At 40.7% G+C, this 19,837-nt stretch overlaps 3 protein-coding genes across 5 annotated transcripts; 2 read left to right on the top strand and 1 right to left on the bottom strand.

Annotated features, from left to right (window-relative positions):
• Positions 1–3,868, top strand: wnt4b (wingless-type MMTV integration site family, member 4b). Of its 2 annotated transcripts, XM_031299647.2 has the most exons (9): positions 1–436; positions 642–883; positions 1,283–1,436; positions 1,569–1,653; positions 1,752–1,883; positions 2,213–2,355; positions 2,459–2,599; positions 2,739–2,901; positions 2,999–3,868. In XM_031299647.2, the coding sequence occupies exons 2-9, from the start codon at positions 795–797 to the stop codon at positions 3,166–3,168; spliced, it is 1,077 nt and encodes a 358-aa protein (XP_031155507.1). In that variant the 5' UTR covers positions 1–436; positions 642–794; the 3' UTR covers positions 3,169–3,868. The 2 variants fall into 2 exon arrangements, with proteins under 2 accessions (XP_031155507.1, XP_035862060.1); XM_036006167.1 differs by lacking the exons at positions 1–436; positions 642–883 and having other exon boundaries at positions 914–1,436.
• A 1,501-nt stretch (positions 3,869–5,369) lies between these two features.
• cdc42l (cell division cycle 42, like) lies at positions 5,370–10,511 on the bottom strand. Its single transcript, XM_031299648.2, has 6 exons — positions 10,386–10,511; positions 8,353–8,457; positions 8,114–8,186; positions 7,903–8,012; positions 5,913–6,110; positions 5,370–5,779 (listed from the first exon to the last, which is right to left on the bottom strand). The coding sequence occupies exons 2-6, from the start codon at positions 8,455–8,457 to the stop codon at positions 5,690–5,692; spliced, it is 576 nt and encodes a 191-aa protein (XP_031155508.1). The 5' UTR covers positions 10,386–10,511; the 3' UTR covers positions 5,370–5,689.
• Positions 10,512–11,644: 1,133 nt separating this feature from the next.
• On the top strand, positions 11,645–19,525 carry mlf2 (myeloid leukemia factor 2). Of its 2 annotated transcripts, none has more exons than XM_031299659.2 (8): positions 11,645–11,967; positions 13,242–13,353; positions 13,478–13,513; positions 15,529–15,582; positions 15,702–15,830; positions 16,148–16,307; positions 16,521–16,735; positions 19,038–19,525. In XM_031299659.2, the coding sequence occupies exons 1-7, from the start codon at positions 11,924–11,926 to the stop codon at positions 16,730–16,732; spliced, it is 747 nt and encodes a 248-aa protein (XP_031155519.1). In that variant the 5' UTR covers positions 11,645–11,923; the 3' UTR covers positions 16,733–16,735; positions 19,038–19,525. The 2 variants fall into 2 exon arrangements, with proteins under 2 accessions (XP_031155519.1, XP_035861820.1); XM_036005927.1 differs by lacking the exon at positions 19,038–19,525 and adding an exon at positions 17,838–18,105 and having other exon boundaries at positions 11,924–11,967.
• The last annotated feature ends 312 nt before the right edge of the window (positions 19,526–19,837 follow it).

Raw genomic sequence — 19,837 nt, 5'->3', positions numbered from 1 at the left:
CCTCCTCCCCTCCCTCAGCATCACTCCACACCCTGGATCACGCCTGTCCTCTCTCTCCCACCCTCATTCTCTACCTCCTTTATAACCCATCACTCCCATCTCACTGCTCTCACTCATTCTGGCCATTTCAACCAGGAATGGACACATTTGTTTTCTCGGGACAAAACTGAGTACTTGCTGACACAATGTTTTTGTAAAAGTTTTATTTTACTAGCACGTCTGGATTTTAGGTTTTGTTTTGTTTTTTGGCGGGGTGAATCGATTCTACTGATATGTTCAATTAAATTGGACGTGGACTTATTTTGTGTCTAAAGGATGAGCATGCAAGTGAAGAAACCGATGAACAACTTTATTGATTAAAATTGGGATTCAATTTCAATTTGATCAACTCAATATCAAAAAGAAGAATACCTGGATACCACAGGACTATGAACTGGTAAGAATCAGTTACTTTTGAAAAATTTGTGTAAAGGCGTAGAGCTGCAGTGGCATGATCACAAAAAGGTTAACACTTACATATTAGTTATGAAATGATTGTTTATTCGAAGGTTCTCTGTAAAACAACAAAAACAAAAACAAAAAAAGAAGCATGATCAACTATTCTATGTTTTCTCTGACCTGTTAACTTGTCATTTGAACAGATATGCGGGGATCATCCCCAGACTCTGGACCAGAAACATAAACCAACACCACAACAAACAGACAGACACATCACTTTGACTGTGGAGACGGGCAGCGTGCTGTCCAAAGACCCAGCCTGACGCACGGAGACGGACAGACAGACAGACAGTCTGATGCCAACTGTCTCCACTGTCAATCTCACGGCACCACTCCTCCTCCTGTTGCTATGGGCAACCCAACCCACCATGGCAACCAACTGGCTGTAAGTCTAGCGTGCGAATGAGGAAGAGAAAGAGGGAGTTTGTTTGTCATGCTATAACTTTTAAAAGATGGTGACATGTCTCTAAATCTCTTTCAGTCGCTCCGCTCTCTTTCTTTGTCTCACTCCTGGTGACCTTTTCTCTTTTCTTTCTCTTTGCCTTCACTGTGTCTTCTCTGTCTTCTTTGCCTTGTCTTCCACTTGTTTCCATCCTCTCTAAAACTCTGCCTGGTCGTTACCTCTTCATCCTTTTTGTACCCTCTTTTCTTCGTGTGCTCTTCCTCATTCACTCCCTCCTATTTTCTTCACTATGAATCCTCTCTTTTTGCCCCCTTGCCCAATTATTTCCCTTTTCCATACCTGCTCTGAGTCACTTCATCACTCCCCACTTTTGTGTCCCAGCTCCCTGGCGAGGTTGCCTCGCTCCAGGCCCGTGTCCGGTGCTGCCCCATGTGCGCGGCTGAGGGGCCTGACCCCAGGGCAGGTGGGGGTGTGCAGGGCGCGAGGGGAGGTCATGGAGTCCGTACGCAAGGCAGCCGAGATGGTCATAGAAGAGGTATGGTCAGAGGCCATAAAGTCTGACCTGCAGGCATCATCACTATTTGCCTCAAAACACCCACACCAATGTCAAAATGCAATAATCAGAACCCCCTATCTCACTGCTATGCATGTCACTGTTTTAACTCAGTGCCAGCACCAGTTCAGGAACCGCCGCTGGAACTGTTCCACCACCACACGTGGGATCAATGTATTTGGCAGAGTCATGAACCAAGGTATCCTCATACTGAAAATGTGCCTGCTGATAAATCCATACAAAGGACAACTCTCACATGAAGACGTTTTTGCATCATATGCTCTATTCTGGTTTCAGGGACTCGTGAGGCGGCCTTTGTGCATGCTTTGTCCTCAGCAGCCGTGGCAGTGGCTGTGACCCGAGCCTGTACCCGCGGGGAGCTGGAGAGGTGTGGCTGTGACAGGAAGGTCAGGGGGGTCAGCCCCGAGGGTGAGCTTGGATTCCTTTGCATGAAAATGTAACGTGAAAATCCGCACTGAGTCACACACACATCAAAAAACTGCTGCTGCGCTGTTTTCTGTGGGTTAAAACGTCCAAGTATGGACACTAAATATCTGCATCCCAGGCAGTGACAGCAGGTATTTTCCCATCAGCTGTCACAGTGCTGTGAGATTAATGATTAGATTTTGTGACCATAAATTCTCTGTCATCCAGTGTGGATTCACCATTTACTGTAGCAGCTATTTTCAGCTTTAAATTAAAATGTGTAGTTTCAAAGCAGCAATAATCCACAATACTGTCTTTCTGTCCAACCACAGGCTTCCAGTGGTCAGGGTGCAGTGACAACCTGTCCTATGGTGTGGCTTTCTCCCAAACATTTGTGGATGAACCAGAACGAGCCAAGGGGCTGTCAGCGGGGCGACCACTCATGAACCTCCATAACAACGAGGCTGGCCGAAAGGTTGATGGTCACAAATCTTTGACGATATCCCAGTTGATTTCAAACTTTGTCATCTGTGAGATTCAATCTGCTCTGCTTATATTCAACATTCTCTCATCCTCAGGCCATCCTTCACAACATGCAGCTGGAGTGCAAATGTCATGGCGTCTCCGGCTCCTGTGAGTTGAGGACCTGCTGGAAGGTTATGCCTCCATTCAGACGCGTCGGCGTTGTGCTCAAGGAACGCTTTGATGGAGCCACAGAGGTATCAGAATACACCTTGTGCTTCTTTCAGCTCAGTTGGTGAACATATGAAGCAGTCACATGAATTGAAACAGATACTTTATCAGAAACCTTCAAAGTTCCCAGTCTATATAGCTCTCTCAACTTCCCCTTCCTCTTAGGTTCGCCTGACTCGTATAGGATCCAGGACAGCTCTGCTTCCCTGTGACCCCCAAGTCAAACCCCCTGCTGCCAGAGACCTTGTGTACCTTGCACCCTCCCCAGATTTCTGCCATCTCGACCCTGACAACGGTATCCCTGGGACTGCTGGTAGGAGATGTAACGGTAAGATCATCTCACAGGGAAACAACCCAGATAATCCAATTTATCAATCAAAACCATTACAGAATAATGATGCTGCACTCTTCTAAAACACACCCAGGAACCTCTCGGCTGGCACCAGATGGCTGCGAGCTGGTGTGCTGCGGGCCAGGGTACAGAGCGGGCCGGGCTGAGGTGGTGCAGCGCTGCTCCTGCAAGTTCTCCTGGTGCTGCTCAGTCCGCTGCGAGCAGTGCAAGAACACAGTCACCATTCACACCTGTAGAGTCTAAGAGGGCCCCAAACACGACCAAACCGACAGAGCAGAAAGCCCCGAACAAACCACAAGACAGGATGAGGACAACATAGGCAATAACAGTTTCTAATTTACATCTTTAGCGCCAAATGATCTTAAATTTTGGTCTTAATTTAATTCATTTTCGAGTGAAGCAGTGCAACCAGAGTTAAGTTTGAGGATTCTGTTGTAAAAGCTGACAAAGTTAGAGCATGTGTAAAGAGCAAAGCAAAGAACAATTACATCAACACTAAGGTACAAACAAAAATCACACTCAGAGACGGACAGGTTGGCCGACATGCATGCACACAAATACACATGAACACGCACTCAACAGTTAATCTCACATTGAACTGACAAAGCTTTTAAAGCGGAACCTAACCACAACTAACAGGGAAACATTGCAGCACTATTCTTATTTTATGCAAACTTTTTGCGCTGTGTCATAGACTAGCAGGTCTTTGAACTTTACTGTATTTATGTCTTCTTCTCTATTCTGGTTTATTTATTTTTATATCTGAGTCTTTGCTTCACTTCAGCAATATCTTAAATAGCAAAAATAACTTCTACTTACTTATCAGTGTCTGTCTTGTGTTTTGCACCTCACCTTCATGTGAAACTCTTCTGTATGTTCCTGCACAAGCAGTGCTTTTAGGTCTGTTCAAGACATCTAATAAATACAGTAGTTTTATCCAAAATATGTGTTTCTTGAGTTACTTATTGACCAGAAGTGTCTTATCACACAGGTTAGCTGCGAAGTTAAAGGTACCCTGTGGAGTTTTTTTTACCACTAGAGGCACTGTGGCGCAATGGTTTAATAAGCGGTCCCTGTTTTAAGGCTGGAACATGCTTTTCCTGGCTGCACGTGAGCGAACATGCAGGGTAGTAGTTCGGAGACATTCATGTGCTGTTTCTTTTATATTTGTACAGGTTTTTTTTTTATGTGTTCCTTCTTTTCTGTTTCAAACACTCCTGACGATAAGAGTTAATCAGTCAACATGCCTGACGCACAGGTCTGCACAGCACATTGTTGAGATTTGAAAGGTGTGCCCCTGCAACCTATGGTCACCCATAACACCCTTCTTAACGTCTTTGTGGAGACAAAGACGTAAATGTGTATGTCTGGGAAGCCATAATTCCAGCCTTCCAGCCTATTTGTACTTAATGCTGTCATAGTACACAAACGAGGATGCACATCTAACTCGGCTGACATGATACACATTCCTGCCGACCGCAGAGGGCGGTAAAGCAAGTGTGTAGTGCATGCAAGCATAAAAACACAGACTGACTGTCAATGCAGTGACATGCCAAAAACATAGTAACGCGCCAGCAGAAGGCAGTGAAGAAGAGGGTCGCTAGCTAATGTAAACAAAGCTAGGCCTTGCTTTAATAAAACGGAAATGCATTTAACAAATTTGTTAGAATTCAAGGAAACCCATAATGTGTTGAAGTGAGAAACACTGAATATAAAAATATAATATAAAACTCAACACCTCTACTGTGGTTAACTAGAGTTATCTCTCTTATGATTTGTTGTGCATGCCCCATTCACCCTCAAACATACAAAACAATGGCTACTTTCATTGTCATTAAACCATTTTATTAAAAATATCCTGTGATTACAAACACCCAGAAATTTACTAGCAAAAGGTTATCATCTCAATCTTTATCAAGATTAAGATCTATTCAAAATATTAGAACTTAATTTGTCATATTATCAACTGCTCAAAGTTGGTAGTCTAGCATTAAAAAAAAAATCTTGATAACATAAAAAGTCAAGTTTCAAAATGAATAACCGCTAAATTTTTTCCAAAACAGTCACAGAATTAATACAATATACATAAAAGAAGAATAAAATAGAAATTCATAATTCAACTGAAGAAGGGAAATTGGTGAAAATGAAGTTGGCCTCCCCAGAAGAGAGTAACCTTTACAGACATCTATCTTTGTTTGGAGTGACAATAAATCTCTTGTGCTTTCATTATTAAATGCAAAAGGGTCAGAAAAGAAAAGAGTACCACTTAACATTAAGTTGCCCCTTTTATTGTATTACCCAAAGTTCACTGAAAAAACTTAATGTTAAAAGTGTTTCCCCATTCCTTACACTGGGTTTAAAAGCCTGAATAGGCCACAATAAGAAAAACACAGAGAAAGTCAAAGGCAACTATATAAAAGAATCTTTCTTTAAAAAAAAAAAAAAAAAAAAAAAAAAGGAGCAACAGTGACAGGCAGGGGGGCCCGCCCCACCTTAATATTTGTAGAGAGAACACTGCAATTTCTAAAAGCTTTCAGAAAAGGAGATAGGTGACACTTACTGCATTTGCTGCATGCTGAAGTTTTGCTCCCTCAGCCTCTTTCAAAGTTTATTTTGAAGGCACAATCAGTGTACACTTGTTTTTGAAATAAGTCTCAATGGCATTGTACCTCCCTTCCCCTTTTGTTTTGTCCTTTTTTTCAAAATGGCCATTGACCCCACCTATTTTTTTTACACCGTTAGGTCTCTCGCTGTCGTTGTTCATCTATAGCAGGACGCATTTTCTCTTGGTTTTAGTCTCAGGGGGCTCCAGGGCAGCCAGGATGGCCTCGTCAAACACATTCTTAAGCCCTCGCTGGTTGGAAAGAACAGAAAACAAGACAAGACAGAGAGCAAAAATTAGAATACTGTCTGTAATTATTGCCGGATTTAACAAATATTTTGCTTTCAGTTGAACAATGTGGTGAAACTGTAACAAAGCCCCATACCTGTGTCAAAGCAGAGCACTCCACGTATTTGACAGCCTTGAGCTCACGAGCCAGCTTCTCTCCGCTCTCAGGATATAGGGGGCGCTGTTTGTTTTTCGCCAGCTTCTCGATCGTGTTGCTGTCTTCCCGCAGATCCACCTGTGTGCCCACTAACAGAAAGGGTGTGCGTGGGCAGTGGTGAGAAATCTCAGGAACCCACTGGGGGGGGAATATACAGATATAAAGATTAAATTCACATTTTCTTCCTTCCTGGTCACGTCTAGAACTAACCTCAAAACTTTTTTGGTATCAAACAAAATGTGTGTGAGTATTAAAAACTGTCAGGTACTGAGAGCTGGCACTGAATGTCTGGTCAGATTCAGGCTACTTAAGCTGCTTCTAAACCTAATGTTCTAGGTTTTTTTAAGTCTCTCTCTCTCTCGCTTGCCCGAGACTGCAGCCGGCAGTTCAGTGTGGCCGCTGGCTTGCACAATCTCTCTCTTTTTTTTTTTTTTTTTAAATGAATCAGGAAGCGAACAGCAAAGCTTTTAATGTTATCAAACAAAGATAAATGTTCTCCCCTCGTCCCAAAATGGTCAAAAATCCATACTAGAGTAGCCTACTTCCGTGTTTAGGACAGCTGCACAAGTATGAATGAAATGCAGGAGGAGAATTAATCAATTTTTTTTTTTTTATAGGACAGCTGAAGACATGAAAGGAGAGAGAGGGGGGGAATGACATGCAGCAAAGGGCCGCTGAGTAAACCTCTATATATGGGCGCGCGCTCCACCAGGTGAGCTACCCAGGCACCCAATGAATCTAATTCTTTGATTCGATTTTCTAATTTAAAGCAACATTTTGCCAATATCATTTATGGAAAGAATGTTCTTTTACAGTTGTTTGTGTTCAGACAAAATTTTATATTTGAGAACTTTGGCTTGTTTGTTAAACTAGTACAGTGCCCGTTCAAAATGTGCCTGTTTGGAATGGGCCGATTGCTTGGCCTGTGGTATTGCTGCTTGTAGCTTTCTCCAGAACCACTGTACCCCAATGAAAAATGACCTACAGAAGTACCCCAAAGCACTTAAAGCAGCCATATTATGCTCATTTTCAGGTTCATATTGTATTTTAAGGTTGTACCAGAATAGGTTTACATGGTTTAATTTTCAAAAAACACCATATTTTTGTTGTACTGCACCGCTCTCTCTCACTGCTGCAGATCCTCTTTTCAGCTGGTCTCTGTTTTAGCTACAGAGTGAGACCTCTTTTCTTCTTCTTCTGTACTATCTTTGATTGCACTCGCACATGCGCAGTAGCTCAGATGTAGATCATGTCAGCTAGCTAGCTCCATAGACAGTAAAAGAAAGGCTGTTTCTACAACTTCGGTCAGTTACAAGGCAGGATTAGCTGGGAGACTTCTAAATGTCACATGTAAGTAGTTCTTTTGTAGATTATGGTGAACTTGTGTGTGTTGTAGCAGTGCTTTGCTATTGAGAACGAGGTAGCATGCTAGCGTTAGCATTAGCGTTAGCATGCTAACGCTACGAGCTAATGGTTGCGGTTAGCCTGCTCGTTTCGGCTTGTGACGTCACAAGCCGTGCTGATTTTGAACAGCTCACCCAGAGACTGAAGGCAGGACACATTTAGAAACCGTATCTCACTCTAAACAGCATGGATGGATTTTTTTCAAAGTTTGTATGTGTGTGGAAGCAGCAGAGACACAACATAACACCCCAAATCCCAGAAAAAGTGATTTTTTCATAATATGGGCACTTTAATATGCAACTCCACTGTATAGCATACTGACGTACTGTGTACTTCTAGAGATACTCTAGGGATCTGGGGATCAATAAAGGTTTATCTTATGAGAAAATAATCTGCCGATTAATTGATGATGAAAAAAACCCTAACCCTACATGTCTGTCAAACTAATTCCAGCACTTGAGATACATGACATCAAGGTCATGTTTTAACTAATCAGTGGGGGGAAAAAAAGATTAAAAAAACTGACCTTCTCTTTGACATTTTCAAATGATGAGGGGGAGACGACAGAGAAACATACAAGGAATACATCCGTCTGTGGATAGCTGAGAGGACGCAGCCTGTCATAATCCTCCTGACCTGTGAGCGACAATCACAAGAGAAACAGGGATGCTTTTCTACTTGTTTTAAAGTGAAAGAAATAACAAGGAAAAAAAAGAGATTTTCAAAAATCATGTTACCTGCTGTGTCAAATAGGCCGAGTGTATAGGGCTCTCCCCCAATCATCACTGTCACTGCATAATTGTCAAAAACCTTTGAGCACACACACAAAAAGACAAAACATAATTAATAATTTGCAAAAAATAAAAATGCTGCATGTTTGATTGCTTTGTATTTCCACCATAAAGAAAAATTAAAAGGAAAGAGCTCTCAGTAGATGTGTTAATCACTTGACTCAGTCTTTTTTAAATCTTCTTACCGTGGGCACATATTCTGAGGGGAACTTGTTGGTTGTGTAGGAGATCAGTAAGCAGGTCTTTCCTACTGCACCGTCCCCTACCACAACACATTTTATAGTTTGCATCTACAGAGATAAAGAGAAAATAAAAAACACCACAAGAGTGTCAGCAAATAGAGTGCAGTACATCAGACAGTTAGAGACAGAATACAGCTAGACACTGAGGGAGGAAGTAACCACACATTTACATCAACAGGCCAGGCAATGTTACAAGTGGCACAGTGCTACTATAAATATAACTGTTTGTAACCATTTTGTATCTGGCAGTAGTGGAAATTAAGTACATTTACTCAAGTACTTTACTTAAATACAATTTTGACGTCCATGAGTATTGATTTTTTGTTATTTAATTAATTTTACTCCAGATATAATTACTAGTTGGTTACTAGTTAAAATTAGCTCTAACTTAACCAGCTACAACATTAAAAATGTGCTTACACAGTGATGCATCAGTGATAATAACCCAATAATATAATATACCACTCTGAGAGGGGCTGTGCTGCTACATAATGAGAAGCCTACTTTTACTCCACTAAAATAATCTGGAAGCTATAGCTGATTGACATTTTACATACAACATATAAAAACTTGTATGTACGATGCATTAGTAGAATTACTACATTAAACTACCCCCACACAATATTTAAAGTAGTTAGCTCAACCTAGACCAGCTGCATTAAATTACTTTACATGTTGAATATTGTATACTTTTTAAACCACTGAGTTTATTTGACAGCTAAAGTTCCTAAATATTTTTCAGTGTAAGATTTTACATTAAACATGAGCTTAAACTCAGTTGCCAGTTTATTAGGTACACCTAGCTAAAACGACTGCAATCTGAGTCTACAACAGTCCTACAATAAATGGTTATAATGTTTAGTTTTTGTTGCAACTGCAGAGAGCTGCTAATTCAGCTTTATGGTCATTCTGGAGGATGTCATTTGTGGTGCTGTTGAATTGTATTGCTTTATACAGAGGTGTTCCTGTTATTTAGCCTACTCTTAGATTTTAATGAGACTCTTAATTACTGCTTTATCACATGCAGGTGTGCTGACAAGACCAAACAATTATGCCATATTAAAACACACAGATAGAGCTAGTGTCAATTGTAAAACAATAATGTATCTGCTACAGGCGTGTCATTTGATTGATAATGTTCTAGACAGTTTTCATAAAAGAAAAAAAAGGAAAACTATAGAGTGTACAAGTACAGTTTATCAATTATCCGAGCACATTTGTACAGTTTTGAGGTAATCTTACTGGATCTTAGTATTCCCATTCTGTGGTATTTAGAGAGAAAGAATACCGGTGGAAAAAATACAAAAAATCTCTAGTCGGTACTTGTTACTTGATGTGCGCGTAACAGCTTATTGATGACCGTGAATCATTTCCGCATAGGGTACATACCAAAGATGTTGAGGGAAAAAAAACCACGGCCTGTTAGCACAATGTAATTTAGAAGCGGAATACTGCCCAACACTTCCGCTAAATAAGAAGCTCATCGAATAAACTGAGGGCTGAAGACGGTTAAAACTTTAAGCAAACACTTGAACTTTATAAGCTATAAGCAACATATAAAAACGAGCAGTTAAAGCTGAGCCTGATTGTATCCATTAAGTCATTGTATACGCTCAGATTGATAAAGTGAGAAGTGTTTGTCAACTGTTAAATTGTTGCCTCAGTTAGCTTACTTACTAAACTAAAGTTAACGTTACCAACAGTTTAGTCTATAAAAACAAAAACAAGAAAATAATCGCACAACCGGCGGTGATAACGGACAACAACTTCTTTAACCAGATTGGTGTTAGCCAACACTAAATTAAGCTTGATGGCTCTAAAACTTTAACACTAACCTTACGCGAATTAGTAAACCAATTAACGAGCGTTTCCTCTCGGTAGAAGCTTTGTGTTGTTAGGGGGACTTTTCCTCCATTGTCCAACAATATAATTTGCCATAAATAGTTTTTTCAGGCTGTTTTTCTAACTCTACTCACCGTTTTTCTTTGGACAGGTTAGGCGTTGGTTACATCCGGGTTTGAGGGTCGAATTACTCTCAGCGCAGCCGCAGACCAGACGAACCACATTCACAGCTGTGGAAAAGAAACACCGCCGCCCGGTGGACAGAAGCACACACACACACACACACACACACACACACACACACACACACACACACACACACACACACACACACACACACACACACACACACACACACACACACACACACACACACACACACACACACACACACCATATTGCCCATATTGCAGTATTGCACAAACCACCATAAATGCTACTACTTAATTTTTAGCTTGTCATTAAATAGGGTATATTATATATTTTGCTTTTATTTTTATTTGCTTGTATTCCCTATTATTTATTTACTTGAACTTTTTTTTTAAACTATTTACTTACTTATTTACTTCACTGATTTACTTTTATGTTGCACACTGTTGAATAGCTGAATTCCGTTGTTCTAAACACAGTGACAATAAAGATCTATTTTATTGTATTCTATTATCACAAAATGTACTAATAGTATTAAAAGCACTCATGCAGAAAAACAGGACCGTAGTCGAGTTAATATATATCATTGTATCATAGTTACTAATGGTTGATCCGATATTAACTACTTTATTTGTGGTTGGGTAGTTTCTCATATCATACATTATCAGCGAACAGTTGTTGAGCACGGAGTATGTTTGAAAGTTAAAGATACTGTATAGTTTTCTCCTTTTCTGATGTACAGTCTGACATTCCACAGAGAAAGAGCAGCTTGTCTATTCCTGACCTTTGTCTCCCATACTTGTCTCAGATGTGTTTCTTCAAAGACCCAAATGTTTGTATTGCAGACATTAAATTGACCCATTACTTTTCTTTTTTTAGCTATTCGGCAATGGTGTTAACATTACTCATCATAGACATTACATTACTCTATAGTTTGTGTATGTATATTCGATATGTATGTTGTTGTAGTTTAAGAATTTCCTTCTGGATTACAGTTCTATTTTATCTTATAATATCTTATCTTGTATTCAACTCAATTTCTGTAAATACATTTATAAGAAACTCTCAATATAAGTTTATATTGGTGTGCTTTTTAATTTTAATTGTTTTTGTTATATTTTGGTTTACAACATGTCACATTCTAAATCATGACATTATGTTGAAAGATTGCTATGAAAGCCCCTGGGGAAATACTTTATTTTGAAAAATAAAAAGGCCGGAAGTCGCGGTTGTTAGCTCTGATGCTATCTTCATCTTAGTGTTGCTTCTCTTTGTCAGAGGTCTGACTTCCGTTTTCATGTTTGGTCCAGGTTTCTGGAATTTACTATCTAGTGAGACTGAGCCATCTCTCGCTTTGATAAACATCTGTTGTGATTTAGTGTTTTCAAGACGGAGCTAATAAAAGGTCCTCCATTTCAGCCTGTTTAGAGTTTGGGTCCGTCATTTTATTCCACCCTTGAAAAACACGACTGTTTACCTAGCTAGCTGGCTAGCATCAGCCAGCTGAGTTAAATCACCTAGCATGTTTCGGTTCTTGAATGACGTTGATGACGACCCCTACATGATGTAAGTATTGACATTTATTGTATTTTGTTTAGACACTGTTAGTCAGTGTGTGCTTTGCATGAGGTGGAAAATGTACAGATATTGGCACGGTAAATTAGATTTTCCACTGTGCCTTAAGCAGGTACCTAACGTCCAGCCAGCTGTGGGGGCCTACAGTGGTCCACCATATTGGATAGACAATAACAAAAAAGCTGTCAGAGCTCAAAAGCACTTGGTTAACCAATCAGTAGCTAAAATGGCCAATTATCACTACTCCTATAACTTTCCCCAATTAACTCTGAAATTGAGATGTAGCTAATTGATGGCAGGTGGCAGTTGATTTAATGATCTAACGTTAGGTACCGTGACATCGTTTACATAACCTTACCTGAAGAGTTTCCCCTACATTTGACAAATGCATGAAACTGAAAAGTGCTGATCTTCATTCTCTTTGCTAAATAAATTGAATACATTCATTGGCATACACAAAAAGTAGATTTGAAGTGGTTGTGTAAATCTGGATCTATGGATCTCTTTATAGATTTGCTGCACCAACACACAAGCGTTATTACTAGTTTTAAATAATGCAATCCTACTGAAACTTTGGTAGCCCTCTTTTGTGGCCCGGTGGGCATAGTCACCACCTGTCACACCATTAGTAACAGCACTGTTTACAATGTCAAAACAACACAAACAGCCAGTCAGGGTTGAAACATATTGCCATTATTATAGGGCTGCAACTAACGATTATTTTCATTATTTTCATTATTTTTCATTGACTAATCTTCCTATTATTTTCTCGATTAATCCATGTATCTATAAAATGTCAGAAAATAGTTAAAAATATTTTTTTACTGCCCATGCTTCAAATGTCTTTATGTGTCCTACTAACGTCCAAAACCCCAAAATATTAGGTCTACTATCTTCTGTGACAAAGAAAAGCATAAAATCCTTACATATGAGAAGGTGGGAACGGCCAATATTTGGCATTTTTGCTTAAAAAACAATTATTCAATTATCAACATAGTTGTCTGTCTGTTTATTTTCTGTCAATCGACTAATTGTTGCAGCTCTTTTTTGAGCTCCTTCCATGCTCTTGAAAATAAAACAAAAATAGAAATGCATACACACATTTATGACAACTTGATTTGAGTTTAACCTTAATTGATGAGTTAACTGACAGAAAATTAATCTGCAACAATGTTAATTCAATACTGGGGCTGATACAAATCTGAAGTTTTGGGGCCATGAATGAGAAGTCAAAAAGTTTCAGTGTAATCTGTGATTTCTTCTAGGGATCCATTTGCTGCTCACAGGCAGCAGATGAGGCTTATGTTTGGACCATTTGGCATGGATCCCTTTGCGCTCGCCCCCCAGATACAACCACCCCGTGCACCACGTAGACAGGTAACTGTCCGACATGTTGGTGGACTGTATTCATGTGTTTTGTGTTTCATGTGTTTGACATCCATTTTAGTTTATCTGTTGTATTTGTTAAGTTTTTTATTTTAACGTGTACATTTTCTTCCAGACTGGTGCACTGACCCCCTTTGGCATGATGGGAATGGTGAGTAGCTGCTCTGAAACCTCCTTCAATACCTTCAAGAATACAACTTAAATGTTTAATGTAATGTTTATAGAGTAAACCTCTATATATATGCGCGCCTGCTCTACCAACTGAGCTATCTGGGCCCCCGTTTAATGTAATGTTTAAGATTAGACAGGTACTATCAAGTGACTTGACAGTGTGCTCAAAAGTTACCTGAGCTTCAGATGGGAAAGCACAGCATTGTGTGAAAAGTGGTCTCCAGGTATTCTGATTTATGATTACATGAACCAGGGTAAGGATTAGAAATAGGTTCCGGTATGGTCTAGATTAGGTTTTTAAATTAGGTTGGGTTTTTAGATCTTACATAGATGCACTGTATGGCCAAAATGAATTTACATAGTCAAATCTGATTGGTCAAGTCTTGCCTATCGTTGACTGATTGTCAAACTATTGTTTTTTTTTGCTCATTGATCCATATTTTCACTTGCAACATTGGCTTCCATTTTTGCCACACCAGACAAATTAGCTGAAAGGCCGGGCACCGCGAGTTGTCAGTTGTATTTTTGCCCCCCTCCAAACCTCGTCACTTAGGTCGGTTTCTTAGCCTGTTTGCTTTTCATGGTTTTAAATAAAACTTTCGGCCCTAATTCAATTTCCCCCCCATTGTAGCAATTCACAGACATAAGGGGAACCACAGGGAAGGAGGGAGAGAGAGAGAGAGAGAGAGAGAGAGAGAGAGAGAGAGAGAGAGAGAGAGAGAGAGAGAGAGAGAGAGAGAGAGAGAGAGAGAGAGAGAGAGATTCAAAAAATATTTAGCGCTCTGCTAGTGTTACGTTCTTATGTTAGGGCTCTTATTATTAAATGTATTCAAAAATAGGCTATAATACATGATTTATTGGGAGAAAATTTCTTTCTACATAGAATTGCTTGTTGTCTCCAAGAAACCAAGCCATTTTATGTAAAATCAGACATCCAGCACCCCTATACAGCCCAAATGGAATGATCCTTTGTTTCGTAACCACATTATCCGCCACTGCCATGATTCGACTCTTGAGATTGGAAGTCGAATCAAGCTCCTTAAGGCCCAGACACACACAGCCGACGGCCAAACGTCGGCAGAAAAGGCAGTTGGGCTGATCAGTCTCCCCAAATTGGTCAAAAAAGTGCCTCGGAACACACCAAAGCGACGAGACTTAATACTTCTCCATAACAGCAGACGGCGCTAATCTGTATTGTCGCCCAAAAATGAAAACCGGCAGCTGATTGGACGTAAGCGTCACGTGGGTCTGGTTTCGCCGGAAATTCATAGACTGACTGTTACGGTGGCTTGCTCAGAATACGATCTCATATTTTACTAAAATAGTTCACCGAAACGTGTTTCTGAAAACATTTTAAGCGAGAAATAGGCTGTGCAGTTTCTGAATCTGTCTTCATTTCAGATCGACAAAGATCAGTTTAAAAGATTTTCATCAGATTTTGAGAGACTCTAGTCACACTCATCCCGCTCCTCGTTTCCGGGTTAGCACTCTACCAATCAGATGGGTCATTTGAGTCTGACTGCCGGCAGTGTCCGCCCCGCCGATTATACATGTCAAATCGGCAAAAATGAAGGACGACGGCCCCTCGGACGGACGACGGCACGGAACACACCGAACAGACTCGAGTCACTGACCTCGCCAGAGTGTCCAACAGCCAATTATCGGCTCTGTGTGTCTGGGCCTTTAAGATGGAATAGTCAACTATTCGGTGTCACCCCTTTATGCAATATGTACTTGAATCTGTGCTAAACTTTTTTCACCTCATTGACAGAGTTACCAGTGATCATTGGACAAAAGAAGGAAGTGTTTCTTTGCCGCAAAAAAGCTTTTCATGCATCTTCTTGCTCTGAAAATAAGGTTGTGGGGCTCAAAGGATGACCCTAGTTGCACTGAACAGACAATGAATGCTGTTGTTTCAGAGGTGTACCGCTCTGTTTATACTTGATGTTTCATCAAATGAGAATTTAAAATATCTCCTTTTATTTATTTTTGCAGGGTGGAGGGTTCATGGATATGTTTGGCATGATGGGAGAAATGATGGGAAACGTGGTGAGTAGTTCTGTCAACCAATTTCAAATGAACATGAAGTAACTACTGTAATGAATGAAACCTGTGTCTGAACAGCACTCCAGCTCACCTATTTACATTTTATTAATTTCTTCTTGTAGGAAAGAATGTCCGGTTCACCGAACTGTCAGACGTTTTCCTCTTCAACAGTGATCTCCTACTCCTCTTCAGACTCGGGGCCTCCTGAAGTTTATCAGCAGACCAGTGCAACGAGAACAGGCCCTGGAGGGGTTAGAATAACTTGTTAACAGTTGTTGAAATGTTTACACTACACGTAGGGAGTGTCGATTAGTGCCAAATAAGACCTGATTACTGAGACCTAAGCCTGACTGGACATGTGGCCTTCATGCTTTGTTAGTCCAGGCATGACTGCGGCCTTGTAGCCTCATTAGCAAATTAAATCACCAGTAATTGTAGTGACAATAACTTGATCTTGTGCACAGTATAAACATCATAGTTGTCATACGAACATTTCAGTCTTGAGTTCATTCAGAGGGCAGAGCATCCTGGTTGTTTTGGTAAACCGAGTTGTCTCTTTTCACCTCAGATCCGTGAGACGCGACAGTCAATGAGGGACAGCGAGAGCGGCCTTGAGCGTCTTGCCATCGGCCACCACATCGGGGAGCGTGGACACGTAATGGAGCGTTCACGAAATCGCCGCACTGGAGACCGCGAGGAACGACAAGACTTCATCAACCTTGATGAGAGTGAGTCATTGGGCCAGAAACATAATGACTGTTTATGATGGGGGATCCACTATTCTCTGGTAAACTTTGAATATCACTTTGAATATAATGAAATGTCTGGCTCAACAAGAAACAAAAGTAATATTGTGAGATTACCTGCGACGCTGATCATGCTGCAGTGACATGAGAAATGTTATATGTGTCACCTAAAAACCTGCCCTCCGTTCCCACTAGCTGATGCTGCAGCGTTTGATGAGGAGTGGAGGAGGGAGGCAGGAAGATACGTTCCCCCGACTGCCCGGGCGCTGGACTACGGCCGAGATCGACGGGGAGGCGGCCAGCAGCTGGCCCTCACTGCCCCTCCCAGCTCGACAAGCCCCCCAGGCCATCGGCACGAGTCCCCCAGACACCGTCAACCCCACACCCGTCCACGTTACGACTGGTGAGAGGTAAGAGTGAGTATTTACAGCCTTGATTCTCAGGCCTGGATCAGTCAAGTCCAGCCCGACCTGATGGGTTTGGTGAGGAATTTGGCTCTAATTTTGCTGAAGTCGATGAAAATACCAATACATTTGCTTGGCTATTGTCTGCCAACTTTGGCTAATAACGTATATTTGTTTTGGTGTATATGTCTGCTGAAAAACAACAAGAAATTGCTGTAAAGAAATTAATATTTTTTTTAAATATTAACATTACATTTTGAGCACTTTACTGTAAATCCTGCTCAATACATATCTTGGTCACAATTCCTTAATAAGCTAATTTAAGGGATTCTATGCAAAAATATTTGTTATGTTTATGATTGAAAATATATATTCTGGCGAACATTTTTTTTATGTTTTTAGTTAGAAAAACACCCTCAACACAGTTCATCACGAGAATAAAAAGCTGCAGAGTCGATGGAAGCAGACAACACTTTGTCCAGATACGATGCAATAAAAGTCAAACGAATCAAGTCACTTCGATTTATACAGCCCAATATCACAAATCACAAGGAGTCCTCTGTCCTTGGACCCTTGATTCCGATAAGAAAAAACGTCCCCAAAAAAAACTTAAACGGGGAAAAATGGAAGAAATCTCAGGAAGAGCAACAGAGGAGGGATCCCTCTTCCAGGACGGACAGACGTGCAATAGTAGGGGCCCTATCTAGCACCCGGAGCAGTGCAGCACAAAGCCCGACGCAAGTGTCTTTGCTAGTTTAAGAGTTTTTAGTTTTGCTAGTTTAAGACAGACGGAGTTGTCAATTTCCTGTCCAGCACCCACGTCGTTTAAATAGCAAATGTGCCTTCAGTGCGCCCATGGGCGTGCTGGTCTTACAGGGAGGTGTGTTCAAGTGAATTCTTGGCGTATTGCTATCTTGAAGCAGCGGAAAGGGATCGCGCCATTGACCAACAAAAACCTGGTCTAAAGTCAAAGCTAAAGGCGCTTAGATCGTTAAATTAGGGCCCTAGATGTTGCATGTCCAGAATAGACCGATGTAAAATTACAGTATGGACAATCAAGATGAAAAAATTATAGATAGATTGTAAACATGTGACGAATATGATCCAGGAGGACGTCAAGCAGCTACCAGGTGTCGCCAAACAGATAGGACCAGAGACCAGACAGGGCAGCCAACACTTTTAAAATGATGTTATTCCGGTACGCTATAGTACACATTTGCAGTTTGAAGCTCCTATACACTGTACAATAACAGTCCATTGCATGTTACACTGTGAGATGGGTCTAATGAACTGTATCACACTGAGAAATATCAATTTTGAGACTGTCAGACTGTGATGTCTGTTTAAGAGTAGCGCTACGTAGGGCTGGGCGATATGGACTAAAAATCATATCTCTGTATTTTTTTTTTTAAGATTATTTTTTTGGCCATTTTTAGGCCTTTATTTGGATAGGACAGCTTAGACTTGAAAGGGGAGAGAGAAGGGGAATGACCTGCAGCAAAGGGCCGCAGGTCATTGATGATATTCTGGCCATGGGTCACATCTCTCGCCCAGGTCCAGCAGGCTCAGTCTCACACGCTATTACTCAATGAACTGAAGTTAGTTGCATTCAATAACTAGCAATACGCAATAACAGAGAGTTACCAGCGAAAACACTGGTACAAATACAGGGTTCCCTCTCATGCTTAACAATATACAGCTCTGTTAATAACAATTAAAACTATAGACAAATGTCAGCAGTGTGGACCGGCATTGTTTCTCTCCATGTTGCAGGGGAGCCCTGTGTGAGTTTGTGAGTGAATGGGGGCAGGGCTGCGCGGAGAGTAAGAGGAGAGATCCAAACACAGGCACGGCTTTACAGAAGAAATGGGTCATGTAACGCAACATTAAACCATGTCGATTATAAACTTTATTGTCTAATCTCAAATCTTGTTTGAAAATATATCCATATAAGGTAAAATATCGATATATCGCCCAGCCCTAGTGCTACGATGTAAATAAAAGAGGAGAAATGTTTCCTAACAGCAGTCCCACTGTAAATTTGAACTGTGAAGAATTTGTTCCTACATTTTTAATAATGTCAGAATTTTTAAACAAGCTCACCTCAATTACCAAACTGCTAAATTGGCTGTTGTTAGACGTGTCTCTCAGTGCGATCGAGGATCATTATTTTTGGATTGACGACCATGGCATCATGTTGTGTTAAAATCCTCAATTGATAAATGAAAGCTCTGTTGATTCCATCTGCCTTCTCTGTCTATAATTTGTCATATTAAACACTGCAGCCTTGGTTTGACTGTCCCTGCAGGTGTCACACTTGGGCGACCAGACAAAAGGAGTTGAGGGAAGATTTCCCCGATGCTGTGAACCACGCTGAAGACGGAAGTTGATGATCTTCACAACTGCCCGTCGTAAATGTTTGATATGACTGGACTGTCTATCCATGAACAACACACACACACACACACACACAACAAAACCACACACGCTTGATAGTTACATTAACAGTTCTCCTTTTCCACCGTTACACTCAACACACACGCATACACATCACGCACCCTTGTGCAAACATGGGTATAACTACACTCATTTTATATATACTCATTCTCAAAACTTGACAACTTGACTTGTGTTTTTCCCCACTGCACTTAAGTGCAACAGTATACAGTACATCTGCTGTACAGTCCATTTTATGTTTGTGAAGACACTAGTGTGTCAGTGAATTGAATTGTATACTGTTAACTAATTAATCTAACTAAATAAAAGTTCATTAAACATTGTTAGATAATTACAAAATGTGTCTCTGTTGTTGTGTTTGCATGTCTTTAATAAATTATGGACTGTTTTTTTAAAACTGAATCGTTCAACTTGTCGTGCAGCTTCAAAGCAATGTATATATGCAACTAAATCTTTCAATCCAGGGTTCTTTTTTTGCTCATCTGAAATTGTATTCAGGTTCTCGGCAGCTGTAGTCTAAAAATCTGTAATTCTGCTGCTGTAGTTCAGCTGTGTGTTGCTTTCCCCACTGCATGTGTATGTATCTGTGTGCTCCCTCTTCCCTGTGCCACTATGTCTGCAGCTCGTGTAACATCCAGATGGAGCACACAA

The sequence above is a fragment of the Sander lucioperca genome, chromosome 10, assembly GCF_008315115.2.
Source record: "Sander lucioperca isolate FBNREF2018 chromosome 10, SLUC_FBN_1.2, whole genome shotgun sequence".
Taxonomy (NCBI): Eukaryota; Metazoa; Chordata; class Actinopteri; order Perciformes; family Percidae; genus Sander; species Sander lucioperca.
The sequence above is the reverse complement of the archived record's forward strand: the minus strand, read 5'-3'. Positions and strand labels throughout refer to the sequence as shown.